Here is a 24,376-nt window from a genome sequence, read left to right as displayed (position 1 = left end):
AATCCAATAAACATACAAACACCCACCTCACCCGGCTCCCTTAGTTCCCTCCTCCACCCACCTCGGCATTTATTCCAAATTTAAAAATTAAAAAAAATCAATATAAGCAACCCCTAAAAGCCCCCTCTTGGGTTGCACACACCACTTTCACCCTTCTCGGAATACACTAAATGGTCCGGCCAGGCCCGTGTGCGACATACGCTGCAGTCGGAAAGCGCACGTTAAATCTTCTATATCAGTCAGTCAGTCATGGCATTCATTCACCTGATGAAGGAGTAAGCATATCGTCCGAAACGTTGTGTTCCTCATAATAAAGAAGTTGACATCCTTTCCTTATGAATGGTTGAATTTGAATTTATTCTTATTTTATATCAATTATTAGTAGATGCGAACCTATTTCCATATTTGGGGTGATATTAGACCGGGGACATTTGAACTATTGCAACCGTTAAATAATGATGTTAATATAAAACATTGAGTTTTGTTTTCGCCGCTTTTAGAAATATTCTAGCAATATCACGGCGGGGAACACCAGAAATGGGCTTCACACAATGTACCCATGTGGGGAATCGAACCCGGGTATTCGGGGTGACGAGTGACCACTTTACCCATAAGGCTACCCCAACACCACCTTAATGAAACATATGGCATCCTGTATACATATATATATACATTGTCACAAGAATGGGGATGAAGAGTGGCTTTGTTGGTAGGTATACATACAGGCCTACAGATAATTATGTTTGTACAATTATTGTCACAGTATATTGATAGGTGCATTTGTGTGATCAGAATGAAGATGTGGCAAGGTTCAACAAAATATCACAGCCTGACACGTCCGCCATATAATAGATTGAAAATTTGTTGTTTTTGGTATACATATACAGTTGGTTTTTTTCTGTTTTCCTTTATCAGGCAACCTTATCCTTTTTTTGTTGTTAATCCCTCTCATGTAAACCCTAACGTTTTGCTAATCCTTATTAGGACCGCTTCTGTGGTCTAGTGGTAGAGCGCCCTCCCGGAGAGCAGAAGATCCAGGGTTCCATCCCCGGCCGCGTCATACCAAAAGACGTTAAAAGATGGTACTTGTTGTTACCCTGTCTGGCGCTCGGCATTAAGGGGCTAAAACAAGGACTGGTCGGCTCGGAATTATAGAATTATATAATAAAATCTATCGTCTATACTGTTAACTGTCTTTACTGTCACTTACCAACTTCTTAAAATGCCAATCAAATATTTCAAGACTTGTCAAAATTTCAGTTATTTCACAGCTTGTCAGATTAATACAGGAGAACATTCAATCCCAAAGAATAATCATCCGAAACAGATTCCATTGGGCGTTACAAGCCAAACAGCGATGAGTGAGTGAGTGAGTGCGTGAGTTGGGTTTAACGCCGCTTTTAACAGTATTCAAGTTATATCACGGCGAGGGACACCAGAAATAGGCTTCACACCTTGTACCCATGTTGGGAATCAAACCCGGGTGTCGGCTTAATATGGAAGGAAAGCCCGAAGTGATGCAAGTCTCAGACGTTTACCACTTCGGTGAAACCCACGAGCACGGGTATGGTGCTGACAAACCTAGAAACATAATTGGGGCGAACCGGGATTCGAACACACAATCATAGGTTTCTAGTGTGCCCAAGGGACGCAACTCTGCACAGCGAATCGCTGCGCCTTAGAGGACTGGGCCACCCGTGCCCCCCAAACAGTGATAAAACTGATATAAATGGATCACTGAAAATCAGTGATGACACTTGGTGTTCGCGAGAAGTGTGAGCATGTCCTGTTCTACCGGTAGCATCCACCACTCAAACAATTTCCATTAAAATTTCCATTGTTTGTTTGTTGCCAAACACCGAACTGAGCAACAGCCCTGCCCAATAACGGCGGCCTGTAAACAGTGGCGTCTGGACTAACCCCCCAAAACGAACTTTAGTGAAACCCATGTGCATGGGTATGCTACTGACGAACCAACGACCTTTATCAGGGCAAATCTAGGAATTAAACCCACGATCATAGTATCCTGACACGCCTAAGGAACGCCACTCTGTAGAGTGAAATGTAGCACCTTAGGCGACAGGGCTACAGGTGCACTCTTAACCAGCTACATTTAGATACGGTCTGATAGAGCGTCACGAACATATCTCACAAATCAATGTGCATTTTGTAAAAAACCCACGAAAAGTAAAAAACAATACTTGATATAGTTAATAGTATTAATTATCCGTTTTTGATTTTCACTTTATAAAATCTTTCGCAATCGTAGATAGTCTCTCTTATGGTATTGTACAATTATTGTTTCAAAATGTTATCGTCGCATTGCCATAGGACCACGAACAGTTACAACTCGTCGCTTGATATACCGGTTAAAAATACATTTTATCAACTTTATGTTGTGACTGTCGGCGTTATCCAAGTTATATTATTAATTCGTACATGATAATGATTTATTTTGTTATGTATATTTATACAGAGAAAAGAATGGCATTTAAGATATAAAAACTTGAAATGAATACATGTATGTACATTTTACGATATTTTTTTTAATAATAGTACAAGTGACACCCCCCTTTCCATAATAAGAAGCGGAGTCATTTGTTCAATTCTGTCTGTATCATAACTATATGTCTATCACTAGGTGTTGCTTCAAAGTGAGCGTACCTGCCCTAACGATCACAAACACATGCAAAGGCAGGCCAAACAATTATAGTACAAAAACACATCATATCTCTCTTCCAGCGATGCAATTATTTTCTTTTCAACATATAGGTATACCCGGAGGCAACAGTTAGAACTGTGTCTCGAGTAAGGTTTATAACAACATGTCAAATTTGATTCTTCATTATCACTATTCGTAGCCATAATTTTTTAACCTATTTTAATCAAGTCGTAATAGGAAAAAAGTATTACCCTTTATTACATAATCAGTGATAACATACCGTAATTATGTAAATATAAAATCTATTTTTCATTCGAGTAAAATATTCTCCGTCCGCCTCCATGACACTATGATTACACTGTAATTTCGTGAGTTAGCGTTGTTTTACACTGCTTTTAGCAATATGTCAGCAATATCATAACGGGGGACACCTGCGATGGGTACCAATGCGGGAATCGAACCCGGCCACTCTGCGTGACAAGTGAACACTGTGAACACTAGGCTACCCTACCGCCCCAACTATTCAAGAAAGTAGACGCCCCGACTATGTTTCTAGGTTTGTCAGCACCATACCCGTGCTCGTGGGTTTCACCGAAGTGATAAACGTCTGAGACCTTCATCACTTCGGGCTTTCCTCCCACATTAAGCTGACACGCCGCGATATAACTGGAATACTGTTAAACGCGGCGTTGAACCCAACTCACTCACTCACTCCAGAAAGTAGAAGATGATAGTATCCCTCACAAACTCTCCATACATCAGTTGTGTGTATACAAAATTAGATCATTATAAGTTCCAAAGAGAAAAACATACAAACTCATATATGTAAAAATGTTTCAGTAACCAATTAAATTCTCCGTCACTCACTATGGTTTCCCCAAGTGATGAGAATAAATTTGAAAACAGGGCTTGAAAAAATTACAAACATTATCAAAAAGTTACTTGGATAAAACAGTTACCGAAACACTGCAGGCTTAAAGTCCAAAACACAACTATAATACCAGTACCACATACATAAAAAATGAATCAACATATCTTTTCTTTTTTTCATTTTAGCCACCATCAAACAAGTGTATACTTTCTTTTCCCCGGCAGATTAAAATACTTGTCTGTCGACAGTCACCCTATGTTTTTCAAATGAAACTATATGAATGTAAGTAGACACGTGTGTACAACTATCACTTGGACGCATATATTTCCCCGATTTACTTTCTTAATATGAACAAAACTACACATAGAATTTTCGTCATAATTTAAATAGCTGGTACTCTCAAATACAGTCAGAACTATATTTTACGCATGCATACGAAGGCATTGATTAATATAAATGTATAAATGTAACATTAATGCCACACGTGTGAATACTTGTCTCTCGAAAATGTATGTAACCGTCCGTGAGTAAACATAAAAGGACATCTAGAATATTTTCATCTTTGACAAGGCCGGTGTTCGCAACCACAGACGGGAGTACAATGTAAGTATGCATAGGAATATATATAACTGGACAAGCTGAATACAGATCAATAATTTGTTCAGGCGCCGATTTAGGAAGCAAGCATCCCAACAGATTATCACAGATGAAAGAAATCTGTTTGCGTCGGTTTTACCCTCAACGGAATCCCATTATCTTAATCCCTAATCCTCTACCTGCAAACTCTGTAAAAAGACCACACCAACATTTCAAAAATTCTCTCCGCCCTCAAGAATCTTCTATTCCCAGCATGTGTTGTCGATCAGATTAGCCCCACTTGTTTGATTATTTGGGTATCAAACACCGCCTTCGTCCCACATCCCTAAAGTAAAAACAACGTCCACAGATCGATAACCACAAGTTCCTTAAATTGTCTCGCTAACTGAACATGTGTTGTCCCGACCGTCAGCTGCTTACAAATAGCATCAAAACTCGACAGCATCAACCCCTAAAACACACTGTTTGGGGCCCAAACGTCGCGTGGCGCGCGGAGCCGTCAAGGTCAGCTAAGGCGTCGGCGTTGCCTTGTTTGGTCGACGTCATTTTGTCTTTGTGAATGGAGTAACTGTCAATGACGTTTACTGGAGCAAAACAACCCGTTTTCTTTTAATTCAAATATTCCTTATGCTTTAGCTTATGCTAAGCAAATTGCGGTTTTATGACATGTGTGCAATGTGTCGCGGGAAGCCGGAAATATGCATTCAGTCACATTGGTTACGTGATAGCGTTATCAAGGTCACGCTGTATCACCCTTGCACATAAACACAAGCCAAACTCTCAATTGCCATGAATCGTATGCGACGCATAAAGGCTGTTTCAACTGTCAAACTCACGTCAGTTTCCTCCCGAGGATCTGACAATATCTTGTTATGTGATATTTCATGCAATCTGAGGCGGTCGGTTAGCTTAGTGGTTAAAGCGTTCGCTCGTCACGCCGAAAATCCGGGTTCGATTCCCGACATGGGTACAATGTGTGAAGCCCAATTCTGGTGTCCCCCGCCGTGATATTGCTGGAATAGTGCCAAAAGCGGCGTAAAACCATACTCACTCACTCATGCAATCTGTTTGTGTATACAGGTACTTGTAAACAATGACAGAGGCTTCCTCTGGTACAATAATAGTGTTGTCAATAATAGTATAATTCGATATGTTTACTAAAATTGCAGAACAAAATAAACTGCCTGGGCAAAAGAAAGATACACTTGAAAACTGTATTTAACCATAAAATACAAACGTTATCACAACGTTATTGGGGTGAAAACAGTCGCTGAAACACTAAAAACTTGAGGTCCAAAACTCAACTATGATACCCGTATCTAATACATCACCATCGAATAACAATTTCTTGTTGTTTCATTTTTTAGCCATCATTAAACATGAGTGTACTCTTTCTATACATAGTTTTCATAAATATCATTGTTTACATATATTTATGGCTGCAGACCTAACCTTTTTAACTAAATTTCATTCACTTTCAACAAGGGGCATAGTACATAATGTAAGAATACCTCTGATATTTGGACAATGTTTGATTTGAAGCGATCTGCTCAATTACTCATTATAATGGTAGATCTTCTCTTTGGTAGTAGATAAAACTACGTTTATAACGAACACGCTTATAACGAACTGACCGATATAACTAACTTATTTTTAGTCCCGACCATTTGATGTATAAATGCTGTATATATGTTCATAACGAACTACGGTTATTACGAACTAAAATTAGTGGTCCCTTCGAGTTCGTTATAACCGTAGTTTACTGTAGCTTAGTTTTCCAATTCAGCGCTAAATCGATGTAGGGTAGCATGCCTACACAACTTGCCAGACTTTTGCTGATTCTAACATCTCTCCTCTCCAAATTTGCATATGTATAGGAAACGGTTATTGGTATCTATGCAGGACATCACCACATTATATAACACTAAAACATTCGTTGTACGTCTGATCTGGACCCTGTTTAAATATTCGGGAATACTCGAGATTGGGAGACAATGTAAATCAAGCGTTACGACACTGTTGTGTTACTATACTTAGAAGTAAGTCTATAAGTGGGTTTGATTTCGCATCCTTTTGGTATTGAATACAGGTTCGGTTTAATGATGCAGTGACGATATTAGGGCTGATCTGAGACAGATGACGGGTGGGTAGAGAGGGCAGATAGATGTGATGGTAGAGAGGGCGGATAGATGTGACAGGTAGAGAGGGCGGATAGATGTGACAGGTAGAGAGGGCGGATAGATGTGACGGGTGGAGGGGGTGGATAGATATGACGGGTAGAGGGGGCGGATAGATGTGACGGGTAGAGGGGGCGGGCAGAGAAGGTGGGTTTAGAGGATGGCTACAAGAGGACGGGGGATTCCGAGGAATGGTACGATAATTACAGCCCTTGATTTAATACAATATTGTTTTCACCACTTATTGTTGTTTGTTAATTATGACATGCAACCATGGAACGGCTTTCTTTGAATTGGGCGCTCGCTTATAATGACAGGTCAAGAGTACACTTCAGCCCATATTGGAGGATTAACGGTAAACGCTATTAATTCAGAACTAAGGTCCAAGTTATCATGTGGGATAATTAAAATACATCGGCGCCTGTGAAATCAGGTATTATTGCGTGCGAAATGGGTGGATCTAAAGTAATAAGAAAGTACTTATCGCTTACAAAGGTCAGGTCAAGGGGACGGAAGTGTCCCTTTTTGAGGAGTAACAGTAAACACTTCATGCAGAACTGCGTATTGCTGTATTCTAAGAAAAGGCGTACAAGAGTTTATCTTGCAAGAGTGACAAATTCATGAAATCTTCTTGTTTGCCTAATCTCAGGTAAATTGAGAGTGACAGAATAAAAAAATACAACTTAATATACGCGTCACCTGTTTTGTATTAAACAATCTTCCATACCATCTGTGACCCATACAAAAGAAGCAGCAGACAAAACGACCTCTATTACCTCCCCATCACAATTTGCAGATAGATAGTAATGTCTAACTCCCATCCAAGCATCTGCCGCAACATCATCAACTATGCATCTTCTGCAGTTCATGTCGCTGTTTCTACAAGCCCATTCCATCCAGCGATCATAAACATAAGCACACACACGCACGCACGCACGCACGCACGCACGCACGCACTCGATGGTACAGTGCAACACAAGGGCCTGCCAATGTTCGCCTTCTCCCGTGTGAAATGGGTTGCGCTCAGATCCAAGTAACAATGGTGGACAATGAAAAGGCATTGGAGCTTGTGAAATCATGTGCATCAAATAATTACTGCAGGCTAGGTGGTGATATTTTGCGTGTGAAAAGCGTGGATCTAAACTAATAACAAAGTGCGTAAATATATATCCATGTCGTGAAAAGCAACCAAACACAGTGTGCAGCACAACGACCTGATCCAGTGAATAGCCAATACCTTCCTTCACCTATTTGCATTGTGCAGTTTCACAAAAGAGATTACCTTTAACGATGCTTCGCTTATGTCTTGCTAATTCATGTGAACCTGTCAAATGAAAAATCAGGATAGAATCCAGTTCACATAATAATATGGTAATCCATTATCCGCTCCGGTCGTACAAGCATTGACAGTCATATGCTTGCCTTGATATATGCTCCATCTTCGTTAGCCTTCATTTAACTTTGAATAAAGTGACAGTTGTATGACATATACGCAATTAGTTTTATAATGTATTGACATAATCCATTTTCGAAATTCATGTCAAATGAAAACATGAAAATACAAATATGCTGACTATGCAACATTAGAATGGTCACTGTTATTTCAAGGTTAAGTCAAAGCAACGTCAATGACATCTACAGGTCAAAGGATGCTCTCTCAATTTGAACGAGTACGAGTGTTAGTAAAATGTTAGTATTTCATTCAATAAAAGACTCACTGTATCAGCTGTCTTGTTTTATTTGAAACATGAGAGTGAAATACATCTATTTTCAATGTACAGCGTAGTTTCGCCTTTTAAAATTAAAGTAAAGGCTTTGAGGTTATATGGATAATACTGTGATCTACAAATGATTGACGTTACATTGACTTGTAAGAGACAACGTCCTATTACACGGACATGAGACAAGAAGAGTAAAGAAAACGGCTTCTCGTGACATTGTAGAGATCTCAGATGCTTCATACGATCTTGAGGTAGTACATCTCGATTACACAAATCGACAAATTGTCAATTTTGCTCTGGGTGTAAAGTATTAGAATCGGGGACAATGATTTAGGCTGTTTTCTTTCCCTTGAAAATATTGCGGATCAACTTATTGCATACTTTTACTCTTATATGGAAGGGTTCTTTTTCCATCAAAGCTGCAGTCAGATACAGATTTGGCCCAGGAGCAGCGACGGATGACAGGGTCAAAGAAGAGTCCCCCCTGACACATCTGAATGCGAGGGATACCATTGATGCACCACCAGTACATGGTACAGTCATCGGCGTGTCTGAAGTAGCCATCATCTCCTCCACAGATATCAAATCCTTGGTATGCCACTGCTGAGAAGTAGAAAAGTATGCACTGACATCTTCATCAACAATACTTTGACATCAAATGAACTATTTGGAAAATGGTTTGTGTAACGTCACTTCAGAGATTTCTAAAAGCGTCATATGACCGTTGCTCAGAAGTTGTTTGATCAAGGTTACAACATTCAAGGCTTCAGCAAAGCTTTCCACAAGTTTTATGGTAGACATGTGGAGGACATTTCCAAATTTGATGCATCAGTGACAAAAATGATGGCCAATGCAATTGTCTATTTTGACTTGTACCATATGTTCCCGTGTTTTTTCAGGTGAAGAATTGACTTGCCTTTGCATGTGTTTGTGGCGGATACGCTCACCTTGTCGCTTTAAGGATACGAATGGATACGAATGACAGATTTGTGTAGCCCGGTTACAATCCCGAGTGGACCAAACTGAAGATTGGTCACAAGGTGTGACTGCTTGGATGGTTGTATGTATCGTTACCACACGACTGTTTCTGATGCTACCAACCATTGAAGGATCTGGTCAATAAGTATTTATTGATGCGCCGCTATCATACACATTGCGTCTAACCACAACATTCACTGACTCAGATTGGTGCAAATGCAATTTTGATGCAAACGTTGAATAGCATAGTGATTCTTATTCTGAAAGGTGATATGTTTGTTATAATAATAAGAAATATAATAATAATATTATACATAGGAAATATCTGCTGAAATATCCATTGTACGACGAGTGAGTGAGTGAGTGACTGAGTTGGGTTTAACGCCGCTTTTAACAGTATTCCAGTTATATCACGGCGTACGATTCTGACTATATCATGAACATGGTCATGAATCACTTTCCTATAGTTCGCGAAAAGGTGTGCGTTCTCTGCCCTACTCGTGGCACTCGTCACAAACACACGCAGAGGCTGGTCAACGTTAAGCAACATTCACACAGGCACTAACCTTTCATGGCAGCTTCACGCTTTTGTCTTCCACTTGTCTTGACCTTTGATAGAGCACCTTCAGAATAAAATTGAGAAATAAATTCCTGTACATATTCGAATATGACAGTATAATAGATTTGATAACCCCACATTCCTTCATATTTCTAGTATTTTCCATGATAAACGTTTTTACAAAACCCACACAAATCATTCCTGAACAGAAATTAGTAAAGTAATTTAAAGAGTGCAAAGAGACAAAATTGCAAACTACAGTATAAAGTCAAAGTCGATGACGATTTATCTGGTACTCCTAGAAATCAGAATTTGGTTTGTAACCATAAATTCGCTATATCCGACTTAATTACATTCGAAGTTGACTAACAATGATAAATAATAATAAAATAAATACTAAATAAATATTAGAAATAGTGAGTGAGTTTGATTTTACGCCGCTTTTAGCAATATTCCAGCAATATCACGGCGGGGGACACCAGAAATGGGCTTCACGCATTGTACTCATGTCGGGAATCGAACCCGGATCTTCAGCGTGACGAGCGTACGCTTTAAACAATAGGCTACCTGACCGCCCCAAATATTAGAAACAACTAGAAATTATATTTTGTTTCTGAATTGGGTTCATTGGAGACAAATATTTGCTCTCTCCGAGTAAAGTACTCCGGGGTTGACTGAATGCTATCTCATGACAATTTCGCTGTGTTAATTACGGTTCACTCAAAAATGAAAAAAAAGATTTGAACTGACCTGTCAAAGCCTTGGCCATGTAGCTGTCCCAGCCCTGGTCGTTCCACCTGTGGTTGTCCTGCTCCCAGCTGTTGAGATGCTGAGGAGGCTGACGTGGTTGCTGTTGGGGAGGCTGAGGCTGGGGCTGAGGCTGACTCCATCCACCACCTCCTACATCAGTCCTTGCTCCGTCATCGCTACATCCAGACACGGCGTAGGGCCAGTTGCAGAAGTTGGTGATGGTGCTGAAGAAGGAGCCGGGTGGGCAATGGCTGACGTGCGGGACAGCGGCGACACACCAGTAGTACATATCGCATCGGGTCTCATGCTGGAAGTGGCCATCGGATTCTGGGCAGTTGAACGCTAGTGAGAAACCCAGAAGGCCTGAAAGGAAAGATGCCAGGATTAGTTTCAACGTGCCAAAAGTATGTCAGTTATACGGAATGTAAGTTTATATGGGAAAACAAAAAAAGTTGCAGATCCTTACAGATAGGAAGGGACGCAACTCTGAACAGCAAGGTGTGGCATCATAATCCACTGGAGCACATACGCCCCCGACCCGTGAAGATCCGGGGTGGAATAGGTCTTCAGCAACCCAGCTTGTCGTAAGAGGTGACTAACGGGATCGGGTGGTCAGGCTCGCTGACTTGGTTGATGCATGTCATCGTATCCAAATTGCGTGGATCGATGTTCATGATGTCAATCACTGGATTGTCTGGTCCAGACTCGATTATTTACAGACCGCCGTCATATAGCTGGAATATTGCTGAGTGCGGCGTTAAACAACAAACAAACAAACAAACAAACATGCGCTCCCAACAATAAAAGAGAATAGCTTCGTGAATGTGATATGTCGTCTTGTAACCAGAACTCTACGAGACAGGATTCTGTTGACCAATCAACAGAATGGTTATATTTACATTCACATCCATTACATCTTTAATGATAGACCGATAATACGATAAGCGATGATGTACAATTAAATGTGCATTTCTACCTGCTGCCGCAATAAGAGATTGGGTCCCATGATCGGGTACTTTCAACAGGCCCATAAGAAACCGATAACATTTTAGCATAGTATCCATCAATACATAAATCGGTATCGAAGAAGAACTACATCCATAGCATTATAATATATTTTACTATATATTAAACCAATTTATGGGCATATTATCAATATTCCAATAAGAAAATAGTTCGTTTTTTTTCAAAATAGAGAACCAGTGAGTTTGGTTTCCTGCAGTTTTCAGTAATATGTCAACACAGCTTGGGAACCAGAAATGGGCTTCACACTTTGTACCCAAGTTGGGAATCGAACCTGCACAATGTAACAAATTGACTACCTTATCCGCCCCTCCGTTAAAAAACAGAATCATCAAAAAGAATTGGCTCACAATCATAATGTTCTGCCCTGATTTGTCACGGTTTACTAGTAGTCATAGTTCTCAAGAAAAAATACACTTAAGCTATTATTTATGACATCATTGAGCTACTAATCCCTGGCCTTGGACCATCCTTACCCTATGTAGTGTGTAAGAAGAATACAAAAGCATTAACTGTGACGTCAGTAGAGTACTCTGTGGTAAGATGATGACAGTTGCACGTTTTAATATTTGGAAGTATCTAACCCTAATACAGAAGGTAACTTCAAAGGCATTTCCATCCAGAGAGATCACATTGACAGTAACGCATTCCTCTTTTTGAGAAACAATGCACACAGATCCCCTTGTTTGTTCACATTAGAGCGCCGTCATTTTTTCCCCATGCCCTTGTGTTTGTAGTATCTTTGACAAAGCGTGTTTTGTTAGCGAAAGTCATGTATGCGATCTGGCAGTGTTTGCACAGTTAACTCCGAAAACCAGAAGTGTTTTGAAACTTTACACAATCCTTCAAGAACATGACTTGTCTTTGATTTCAGAATATCGTTGGTAGTTGATATTTGAGTCTAACCGGCTACTCTAGAAAAACGACGGAGATGTTAGCCATCTGTCAGTGAGCTGGTTCATGGAAGGTGTCAGATGAAGATGCTCTTGCAGGTCTTTTTCCGTGCCGAGGGAAACTAGCAAACTCAATATTTAAACTAACTGTCTCAGACACGTTCCCTCTAAGAATTAACCCTGACGATCCACCAGTTAACAACAGTTCGAATTCGAGTGACATATTTGCTGGTAAAGTGTCCTTAGGCCACCTGTCCCACACATGGCATGGTTGTTGAAGGAATTGTACTCCTCGGGGAGCTGAGAATACAAATTGAATGAGTTCTGTCCGTGTACCGTGATAATAGCATCATGAACATGTGTTGTGGGTAGTTGGTAGTATACATATGTACAGATAAGTAATTACAGTAAACTACGGTTATAACGAACACGCTTATAACGAACTGACGGATATAACGAACTTACTTTTTTGTCCCTGCTGTAGTTATGCTGTATATATGCTTATAACGGACTAGGGTTATAACGAACTAAAATTAGTTGTCCCTTTGAGTTCGTTATAACCGTAGTTTACTGTATGTGAATCCTGATTCAATGATAGGCGGAAAATTATACACTTTTACTACGACTGCAACCACCGATCTGGGTATATAAAAAGCGACAAAATAATTTCCATAATCATCAAATATCATTAGAGCCAATTTTACGATTCCAATTTTATTATAATAATAACCATGTGTTATGAATCAAACACACGAATCAAAACACGAGAACATATGGTAAGGTAAAAGCAGGGCGTTGCATCGGACTTCAGTTTTGTTCGTGATGCGTCAAATTTGGTTGGTTGGTTATTTAACGCCGCACTCAGCAATATTCAGGCTATATGACGGCAGGTCTGTAAATAATCGAGTCTGGACCAGACAGTCCAGTGATTGATATCCTGAGCATCGATCCACGCAACTGGGATCGATGACATGCATCAACCAAGTCAGCGAGCCTGACCACCCGATCTCGCTTGTCGCATCTTACGACAAGCATAGTTGCCCGTTACGGCAAGCATGGGTTGTTGAAGACCTATTCTACCCCGGATCTTAACGGGTCGCATCAATTTGGATATTGTCCTTTCATTAAACATTTTGAAACATTTACTAAGGCCTTGAATTGTTTGACTCTGATAAAACAGCGTTTGAGCAAAAAGTGTATGACGCTCTTGAAGTTACTGCAGCATTTACAACATAGAAACACAGGAGTGGTATTCGTCATGAATTCGTAAATTTATAGTTTCTGAAGTGTGAATTGTCCAATCATATATATGTAATTTTCACAGTTATTTCCCCCTTTACACGAAATGGAATCTGTTTCGACGGATAATCGAGACTGATTATTCTCGTGCATTGGCAGTTTATATTGCCCTTTCTTGCGACATAAAGGGGCGGTCGGTAGCCTAGTGGTTAAAGCGTTCGCTCGTCACGCCGAAGCCTCGGGTTCGATTCCCGACATGGGTACAATGTGTGAAACCCATTTCTGGTGTCCCCCGCCGTGATATTGCTGGAATATTGCTAAAAGCGGCGTATAACCATACTCACTCACTCATGCGACATAAAAATATTAACATTATTATATTTTTTTCAGAACAGGAATTTCATTGCAATGCATGCATGGGTAGGTTAGTATCATGTTAACATTACATAATCTACCCTATAGATCAATGTTGAAGCCACCGTGCTGTTAAGTGACGTCACAACTGGGGACGGAGTGGCTCCGGTAAAGATTTAATGACGTCGTACCTTGACGGCGCAAATCGCTGGTAAAGTTTTAAATCATTTGTTTGTTCCCGCAGGTGGAACATATTACTGACTGTCTCGCTCATCTTGTTGAAAACGAAGGACATACTTGTTATCAGTAAATAACGTTCACCCAGCACTGGCAGATTGATTTATCGTTAATCGACTCATTGAATAAAGTTTACTCAGATAAAGCTGCAAATATACACACATTAAATGTAGATATGGTAAACATGAAATGAGGCACGATTCGGTCTTTTTCACAAAGTGACATACCATAGGATATAGGATATCGTTTTGGAGTGAGTGGGTTGGGTTTAACGCCTCTTTCAACAGTATTCCAGTCATATCGCGGCGTGTCAGTTTAATGTGGGAGGACAGCCTGAAGTGATGCAGGTCTCAGACGTTTACCACTTCGGTGAAACCCACGAGCAGGGTTATGGTGCTGACAAACCTAGAAACATTATCGGGGCGACTCGGGACTCGAACCCACAATAATGGGTTTCTGGCGAGCCCAAGGGACGCAAATCTGCACAGCGAATCGCGGCGCCTTAGACGACTGGGCCAACCGTGCCCCCTATTACAGTTAAGAGATATGTGTACGTAACTTAAAGCGACAAAACATTTCCATTTTCATAATAAAAATCTCTGCCACAAGCAATTGCGACTGTCATGTGCGTTCGTCCATGAATTACCATCTAATAGTGATAGTAGATTTTGACCACTTTGTCATCCGTCAACTTCTAAGAATGACCGTCAAAAATTGATACTCGACACAAACATGTCTGTTACAGTGACATATCCTTTTAGCCACAAGTAATGTCTCTACAAAAAACAACCTCTGATATAGATATGCTGTTGAACGTATTCTTTTCACTGACGTTACATTATTAGATATAGTTTAAATGCATGTTTATGAATGAAACATATAACATTGGTGAAAAGTTCCCAAAAGTCCCAAAACGCTCTGTCAAAGAATATTTCCTTGTGAATACCCTGTGCAGGTTTTGATGACATGTTACTATTTAAGCGTAACTTTCTACAAACTTTATCCGGCCAGAATTGTTTTATCGAATACGCAACATATATGTCTAGCCTTTCTATTCAAAGCCAGATATAATGACTACCCTGCAGATAGATATAGACACATCTCTGTCCCGTGTTATGTGTTTTCGGACGCTTAAGAAACATTCGTAGTTTTCTCTCTTATCACACAAACAACTGTAAAACATCTCATTCACTTTCTCTTAAACTGTCCCTTAGACAACTTTCTCTTGAAACAAGCTATCATCTGAGTATTTACAATGTCTGTCTGATGCTACACCCCCCGTTATAGCGCGAGTTATTGCGATAAACATTGCCGTCCGAAAACGTATGTTGTCCGAAAAGCTATGATCCGACGATATATCAAAACCACAACAATGCAAACATATATTGTTCTGAAGTAGTCACTTGGTACATATATACTTCGGCAAGAGCAACATATTTGTCAAATTTAGTCGATATTTTAAAAATCTTTACCAATATATTGACGAAAGGAGTGAGTGAGTATGGTTTTACGCCGCTTTTAGCAATATTCAAGAAATATCACGACGGGAGGCGCCAGAAATTGTCTTCACACTGACAAAAGGAAATCAGCTGCAATAATATTCTTTTATGTCAATGACAACCCTGATCTGACAATGAACATGACAACTGAGAAATATGACGACAATTGGCCAACACCACAAGTTTGGCAAATGAGTACAGATATGACAATATCTTATCTTCAAGTACAAAGGAGACAGAAGACTTTTTCAAAATAGGAATTTTTCCCCGTACTAAGCATCCAGTAGAAAACTTCACCCGACATATCACTCAACGCCAGAGAATAAACAGTCTGTTGAAACGCATTCCATTGGGTATAAAAGGCAAAAATAGTGCAATACAGATAACAACCGAAAAACATAAAGACATATTCATGTCGGAAAAAAAAGAGCTATGCTAACTCCTTGTACTTAGCATCTTACTAAAACCATCCTCATGTAGCAATACAGTTGACAACCAAAAAACAAGTGGGCATTTTTCACGCAAGAATAATAAGAAGAGCTATAACATCTCCTTGTACTGAGCATCCTACTGGCCCCATCCTCATGTAGCAATTCACTTGACAACCAAAAAACATTTTTTATGCAAGAATAACAATAAGAGTTATACCATCACCTTGTACAAAGCATCCAGTACATAATTTGCTCCTAAACTCATCCTGATGTATCAATACAAATGACAACCGAAAAAACATATGTATATTTGTCATGTTAGAGGAATAAATATAAAATTTCGTCGGAGAATAATCCCTGCCAATTGTCTGCCGAAACATATTTCAATAAGCGGACATAATAGAGAAGAGAATAAAATAAAAAGAGTTATGCCATCTTCTCGTACAAAGCATCCAGAAGAAGCCACAAAGTTGAAGGCAACAGCCAACCCACTCACCTGATAGGACAACCAAAGTGAATGAGACGCCCATAATTACTGCAGTAGGTCCTGGGCTCTGACCGTTCTCTGTGACAAGGGGCTATGACAATGATTCCCACCTGGAGTCAATTGCTTAAATACCCAGTCCTCGGCGACTTTTTATTTTGGGAAAGCTAACATGACAGAGGACGCTAGCTGTGCGCAGTCGCAGTCGGAATATGCATCACGGATTTTCATTGGACGAAAGGGGGGAAAAAAAGCCACCTTTGGTGCAGCACGTTTGTCGTCACTATGTTATCCGTCTTGTCAAGTACAAAATCCTCATTTAACGGGTAAAGCTAACATTACGAGAATATTGTATCAACTCGCTCCGTTTGTGGGACCAGAGTTGAGAATCTTGTTTCGGATTGCGTCTCGTCCCAGCTTACAAAAATAACCATGAGTTGTCGGGGGCATGTTCACAGCAAACTGAAAACGGATTGTTTGTAAACCTGAATGAATAGGTGTCATATTTTACCATTGTGCATAAATTTAAAAAGGTTTGCTCGACGGACTAATTGCAGACTCTGGTGTATTTATGACTGGCTTTGGTTATTTTGCCCACTGCTTGTTTGCTAATCCACCTGCTGGATACATATTTGCAATGGCTGGCCGAAGTGTGACTCCCTCCCCTTTTTCCACAGCTGACAATATCCCGCATTAATATTTGCATCGTCCTACAAGGCTCACTCATCATTCGTCGGTAGAATGGCTTGGAACTCAACGGAGACGCCACAACACGTATTGATGTGTCATTTTCGTCAAGAAGTTTCGTTGGACCTATATTTGCATGTAATATTTAGAAATAGTAAACAGGACAAATTTGAAATGTTTTTGTGAATGTTATCCATTGATGAAAAGAAATGATGGCAAATTAAAAAAATATCTGCCAACAAGGAATAAAAAGAACAATCTTTCTTCAAAATGTATCGAATTCATCGTTCCGTGTGAAGTGACAAGTTAAATAATATTTGTATGCACACATTTGTGTTTGAACAAAACCATCCACGTTCTCTCCTTTGCCTTCAAAGTGTCGCCCAAGTTTGTTATGTTTCTAACAGGTTTTTTCATAGATGGCATTGAAATTGAAATGTTTTGTTGACATTATAAAACACCATTGTTGGAGGAAAACTTTTCCAATCAAACATGACTGAACGATCTGACAAAATGGCAAATATGCACTTCACCAAAAAGTGAGACGAAATAACGTCGGAGGTAAATGTTCGCCCTGTTGACTTCCTGTATTGAAGGGCAGGGATTTAGGAATAAATAATGTGCAAGCTGACACCATCTACATGTACACCGCCAAACAGATTTTCTCTATAAATGCATTTAATCATCATTACAAATATCCCAGTCGTGAGAAACGAAGGGCCACTTGGTCTTCTGACAGGAGTCTACATGATGAAGTCAGCGTTACAGAGATTAGAAACAGATATGTACACATTGCTATGAATTTCGTGGCCAGGTATTCTGCCAAACATCACATTGTAAGATATTTTAACACTCTGTGCACCTACGACTCGCAGGTTTCAAGGTTACGCGACAAACGCTGCAACAATTTGATACTTAAAACATATTAAATTCAAATATGTTATTAATGTCCATTGTCTGTTAAAGGAATGTGTAGGTGATGCAGCTTGAATTTTTAGAATAATCCCTAATATTGCGTTTATACATATTATTTATAATGACATAAGGTGCCCAATACATTTGGTTGTATGATCATATCTATTATGACATGGAGTGAGTGAGTTGGGTTTAACGCCGCTTTGAACAGTATTCCAGTTATATTCCGGCGTCATAGAACGTAGATAAATGATAACATGAACTCAATATGTATTCACACGTTTAAAACGAATAGTGAGTGAGTTGGGTTTAACGCCGCTTTGAAGAGTATTAATATCACGTCATGTCTGCTTAATGTGGGAGGAAATCCGTAAGTGATGCTAGTCTCAGACATTTAATTCTTTGGATGAACCAACGAACACGGTATGGTGCTGTCAAACCATCTTGAAGAACCGGGATTCGAACAACACACTCATAGGTTTCTTGCGTGCGTAAGGGACTCAACTCCGCACAGCGAATTGCGGCGCCTTAGACGACTGGCCCCCCTTTTAAATCGAATAGCCAGAAAACATATATTAACGTTATATCGAGATATATAGATTGCTTTGTTTGGTAAAACCAGTCGTCTTACCAAAATGAGACTCAGAAATATCAACAATACAATTATAAAGATGAGTTCAAATATGTTGATGCAAATATATATTGGTTGATACAATAAAAAAATAAAGCAAAATTATGCTTATAGTATATTCACTAGAAATTAGTTATAGTCATATCTTTTTGTGTCTTCTTGTTTGTTAGTTCTGAAGGAAACTGGGTCTTAAAAAATCATCTGGATTCTCAAACATGGATGTGCCATGTTGTGGCTCTAACCACAATGCACACAGACGTTGTGTTTGGAGATAAATGTTCACGGCTTCTCAAATCACTCTTCCTGTCCATTAATTAAGATAATAATATGTTTGAAAACCAACAAAAAGCATCAGGCTTTCGGAAGCAAATTGCTAAGATAAAAGGATGAACAAAAACACAATGTACGATTGCTAGCCGAACAACAGGACCCAAGCCATGACAAACACAAAGATTAAGACTGCGGACTGAATACAAGTATCTCCGAAACGTGACGAGAAAAGACTGATATTTTTGCGTGAGAGTGTTCATGGGTCCTCCAAAGCTTCATTTTGCAAATGTATGGAGATTGTGTCTGCTTGTGTATTTAAAAACGTTAAGGAGTCCGAAAAGCCCATGTATTAAATGAAGAACACTCTCCGAGAATAGTCTTATATTGTTATTTTTTTCGTTTGACTTTTTGCTGTCTTTGCATTATTTGTTGAACCGGAATGTCCATCGTCTTTGTGGATTATGTTATTTGACTTTGACTTTGATGTTCCCATTATCAACTGTTTATACGTCATGGTGATTTCATGTGGTTCCTACGATAGGTTTCTAAGTGTACATTGCAAAATATTAAACGTCACATTCACGATATTTCTTAAATTGTCGTAGAAATCAAATTGTATAAAACATTACATGTGTATTATATATGATAGTATAATTAAGTCTTTAATGTGCTTTTAGAAACTAGAAATACAAGAAAACAAACTTTTTATGAATAACAATTTTCACGTCATCAAAAAAGTTGAATGTTTTCATCATAGTATAGTGTACAAAATACTATGGCGGGCAGTCTTTCTTGAGTCCATTTGTCGTAAACTGTCTGGCATATACACTTAAAAAATGGATTTGATGAACAAAACTACAAACGTTATCAAAGCGTAACCAAGATGAAAACAGGTGCTGAAAGACTACGACCTTAAGGTCCAAAACACAACTATGATACCAGTATAAAATACATCACCGTCGAATAACCATTCCTTGTTTGTATCATTTTTAGGCACCGTCAGACATGAGTGTTTATTTTTTTATAGTTTAGTCGTAACTCACAAAAGACACGGGTTGAAAGAAATTGTAGATAAAAGCACGAATATGTCCACGTTAAATTCATTGCGTGTAGAATGAAAGTATGCAGACAAAAGAGAGAATCGGACATTTTCAGTATTTTCTTGAAGTTTCACATCAAACGTCTTGTCAGCGTCTTGTGTGGCATTTTACATCAGTGTTTCGCATTTAACAGACAGATAATGTTTGCTTATTTTTTTCAAAATTTCCCAATATTGTCTGAGAATACAGTTGAGCACAAACCCGAGCTGAAGCTGCCAGTTGACGTTGGTTTATCTCATTAAGCATGTCTCCTACAACAGGTCTTCGTGTGGCACTGGGTAAATATTGCACATTCTTGAAAAGTGTGTTATAGAAATTAGAGTGTATTCTTGGTTTCTGTCTCGTTGGCTAAGATAAACGAGCCAAACACATCAATAGAACTGCGTGGAGATGTGTTGACAGTGATGGGGTAAATCTTAATCATGCACCAACAAACGCTTTATAAATTGTTTCGATTGCACATGTGTAGACGGTGGTGTCTGTGACAATTGTTGAGCAATAATATTTTCTCGAGCTGTTGTCTTGATTTCAACAGAAAAAAACGTGCATGATATATTACAGTTAAGTGAGTGAGTGAGTTGGGTGTAACGCCACTTTTAACATTATTCCAGTTACATCACGGCGTGTCAGCTTAATGTGAGAGGAAAGCCCGAAGTGATGTAGGTCTCAGACGTTTACCACTTCGGTGAAACCCACGAGCACGGGTATGGCCCTGACAAACCTAGAAACATAATCGGGGCGAACCGGGATTCGAATCCACAATCATAGGTTTCTGGCGTGCCCAAGGGACGCAACTCTGCACAGCGAATCGCGGCGCCTTAGACGACTGGGCCACCCGTGCCCCCTATTACAGTTAAGAGATGTGTGTAGGTAACTTAAAGCGACAAAACATTTCCATTTTCATAAAATGTACGGAAGCCTTTTAGGGCCATTTGTTTTAAAAAAAAACAATTTCGATACTATCTTGAAATTTCAAGGTACTAAGTTGAAATTTCAAGATATAGAAGTTGAAATTTCAAGATACTATCTTGAAATTTCAACTTTGTTTCTTGAAATATCAACTTAGTATCTTGAAATTTCAAGATAGTATCGAAATTTAAAAAACAAACAAATGGCCCTAAAAGGCTTCCCAACCAATGTCTTCGTACTAGTCTTTTAAAACTAGTGAGCTATAATTCGGTGCAAGCTGTCTCACGTATTTACATAGCAACCAAAGTACCAATTTGTACAGCTGTGTCATCATAATGTTGATCTGAATCTGTAATGCTTTTGAACGTATAGCTTTCGTGGGAGAAGTATTGAATTGTCTTCAGGACATTTACAAATCTTTGTAAAACCATTTCTGTATGTTGTCCGAAACTCCTCCAAATAGCCTCCACCCAGTCAATACAGAACCCCTCGCCGCCTAGAGGACCAGCTTAAGCTCTTATCGACCTCGGCGTTGGTGGGGCTAACGGGGTCTTCAGGGTTGTGCTGGCATTGGGATTGTCCTTCCACATTCTTTGTGTCTAGGTGGCAAACTGGTGTTTACGGTTCGTCCCAGAAAGCGCTTTGACGGGTATTTTTTTGTACATTCACCTTGTGTGCCTGAAGCAAAGTATGCTTTTGTCTATAGAAGTGAATGTCAAGTTTTATGGCTTTGTTGCTTAAAAGGTCACATACTTTTGTTCGCATATACACACTCTCTAAACCAAGCCCTCGAAATACTTACAAGATACTCTGCAAACCACCTTGACATACGGCTCTTGTCATCGGATTTAGCCTTCCAGTTCGCATAGGACGTCACACTCAGTATATGTTGTAATATTTGTATAATTCAATGAACAAGATACTTGCTTATCCCTGACCTTCAAATGTACTGAATACAACAACAAAATACTATTACATGTGTAACCTTTGGTTTATACCCGTCTTTAAGACTTGAAAGAACTTTACGAGATTATTTTGTTTTGTCAGTTTGAGGGATGGGATCCACTTTCCTGGTAGCAGAAACAATGCATGTCTTGCGACGCTGGTATACAAGTGCAGTAAATACACGTACGATGTATTCCAGTGTTTGATAGATAAAAAGACCATGTTGGTATAGATATAAGTAAAATCAATGCAACCCTTTCATGGCGGGGCTTTGGGGCGGTGGGGTAGCCTGGTGATTAAAGCGTTCACTCGTCACACTATCATATGACGTAATATTAATACAAACTATATCATAATACACTGCATGAATCGCAGAACGATTTAAAGAAAACTTTGCCACAAACACACGCAATGGTCAATGTTCATCTTAATAAGTACAGGAACGCATGGTCCAAATAGTCTAAACAGGGAAATTGCATCAGACGTAATTTTGGTCACTAAAGCGTCAAATTTGTCTTTCGCATGTGGGGCGGCCGGGTAGCCTAGTGGTTAAAGCGTTCGCTCGTCACGCCGAAGACCCGGGTTCGATTCCTGACATGGGTACAAGGTGTGAAATCCATTTCTGGTGTCCCCCGCCGTCACATTACTGGAATATTGCTAAAAGCGGCGTAAAACCTCACTCACTCACTTTCATATGTGTACTAGGAAGGTTGTTGACGGCTTTACCAAGTACAATGGCTTAAATGTTGCCACCCTGATCAAACACGTTATGCGCAAGAGTCGGATGACATCTTTTATGAAAGAGCATGTGACACTGTTCCTCAAAAGTTGTGAAATGTAAACACCAAAGGCTATAGCTGCAGGAATATTGCTCGACATGAAGGGAAAGTTGACTATTGGAAAGTTGAAGTCATCCTTCTTGTCATACAGTCTTGTGGAGAGTGTTTTTCACTCTGAATCTTTTTGCATAGATGAAAATATGAAACAGATGAGACGGTTTCATTGGTCTGCATTATTTCACCATGGACAGCATTCAAAGCCACTCTAGCACCTTATATGTTATATTCAAGAACTCTATGCTTAAGTCTTCATTCTATGGAATGGTAAAATATAAAATATACCATGCTCATTTAGTGGCCAAGAGTGGTCCATTTATAGTCCAGTGGTGCATTCATATTACTTTCAAGACCGTGAAGATTCCGGGGTAGAATAGGTCTTCAGCAACCCATACTTCCCGTAAAAGGCGACTATGCTTGTCGTAAAAGGCGACTAACGGGATCGGGTGGTCAGGCTCGCTGACTTGGTTGAAACATGTCATCGATCCCAATTGCGTGGATCGATGCTCATGATGTCAATCACTGGATTGTTTGGTCCAGACTCGATTATTTTACAGACCGCCGTCATATAGCTGGAATATTGCTGAGTGCGGCGTTAAACAACAAACCAACCAACTTTCACAGCTATTTTGCCCTTTACGCCAATAATCTGTTTCCCCGGATAGAATCTAGTCTGGTTATTGTCTTGCACTGACAATTTATAGTAAGAATGCACAACTGTTAACAACGTCTGGAAGGATTTAAAACAATTCTTATGTGATGTACACGGAAGTTTTGTTTTATTTACCACCTAAGACATTTTTGGAGGACTAAATAACAACCCTCTTGTCCTGTGGATATTTTTTAGGTAACTCAGAATCTATAGACGTAGATCTAAACATGAAACAGATCAGGCGGTTTCACTGATCTCTTTTATTTCTAGCTCAGTTGGTTAAACCAGTGGACGGGAACTGGATATTTGACATTTTTGAACGATATTAGAAAATCGATATACCGTAAACTTAAGTTATATAAACTTCTTGGCCAAATTCCGTGTTATGACTTTGCCAATCCTCGCATGCGTAATGAAACAGACCTGTGAGGTCAGCATTCATGGGGATGCCTTACCTTAATGTCTTATAGAAATTCTGTCTCGCATGCATAATGAAACAGACCTGTGAGGTCGGCATTCATGGGGATGCCTTACCTTAATGTCTTATAGAAATTCTGTCTCGCATGCATAATGAAACAGACCAGTGAGGTCAGCATTCATGGGGATGCCTCACCTTAATGTCTTATAGAAATTCTGTCTCGCATGCATAATGAAACAGTCCAGGGAGGTCAGCATTCATGGGGATGCCTTACCTCAATGTCTTACCCCCAAATTGTACATGTGTGTTATCAATGAGGAAGCCCAGCACAACAGCGCTGAAGATATGACATCTCAGTCGGTTTGGAAAACCACCGTATTACAAGCTCGGTGTTGTCCCCATAAAATGAAATACACTCCCTCAGTCGATTTCTATCGTTTCTCCACACATACTGTGAATATTGTAGTTACCTCAAATCTTCTTTTTAACAATATAGCTGGGCTATTGCTGAATGCAGCGTTAAACAGCAAACAAAGAA

At 39.6% G+C, this 24,376-nt stretch overlaps 1 protein-coding gene and 1 pseudogene across 1 annotated transcript; both read right to left on the bottom strand.

Moving 5' to 3' along the window:
* The window catches only part of LOC139477435 (uncharacterized), a 53,154-nt pseudogene extending 45,483 nt beyond the window's left edge, over positions 1 to 7,671 (bottom strand).
* A 683-nt stretch (positions 7,672 to 8,354) lies between these two features.
* Positions 8,355 to 16,521, bottom strand: LOC139477357 (protein obstructor-E-like). Its single transcript, XM_071259909.1, has 4 exons — positions 16,488 to 16,521; positions 10,316 to 10,678; positions 9,573 to 9,629; positions 8,355 to 8,631 (listed from the first exon to the last, which is right to left on the bottom strand). Exons 1-4 carry the CDS (start codon positions 16,519 to 16,521, stop codon positions 8,399 to 8,401), a joined length of 687 nt encoding a protein of 228 aa, XP_071116010.1. The 3' UTR covers positions 8,355 to 8,398.
* Positions 16,522 to 24,376: the final 7,855 nt, after the last annotated feature.

This window comes from Haliotis cracherodii, unplaced genomic scaffold (genome assembly GCF_022045235.1).
Source record: "Haliotis cracherodii isolate W230 unplaced genomic scaffold, xgHalCrac1.p SCAF_33, whole genome shotgun sequence".
Lineage (NCBI taxonomy): Eukaryota > Metazoa > Mollusca > Gastropoda > Lepetellida > Haliotidae > Haliotis > Haliotis cracherodii.
The sequence above is the reverse complement of the archived record's forward strand: the minus strand, read 5'-3'. Positions and strand labels throughout refer to the sequence as shown.

What these genes read in the sequence shown, in the direction of transcription:
- LOC139477357 (XM_071259909.1), bottom strand. Translation starts at nt 16,521, where the DNA reads ATGGGCGTCTCATTCACTTTGGTTGTCCTATCAG. An exon ending in CATGGCCAAGGCTTTGACAG is followed by an intron (nt 9,630 to 10,315) that starts GTCAGTTCAAAT and finishes TTTATTCTGAAG; the next exon opens with GTGCTCTATCAAAGGTCAAG. An exon ending in GCGTGAAGCTGCCATGAAAG is followed by an intron (nt 8,632 to 9,572) that starts GTTAGTGCCTGT and finishes TCTACTTCTCAG; the next exon opens with CAGTGGCATACCAAGGATTT.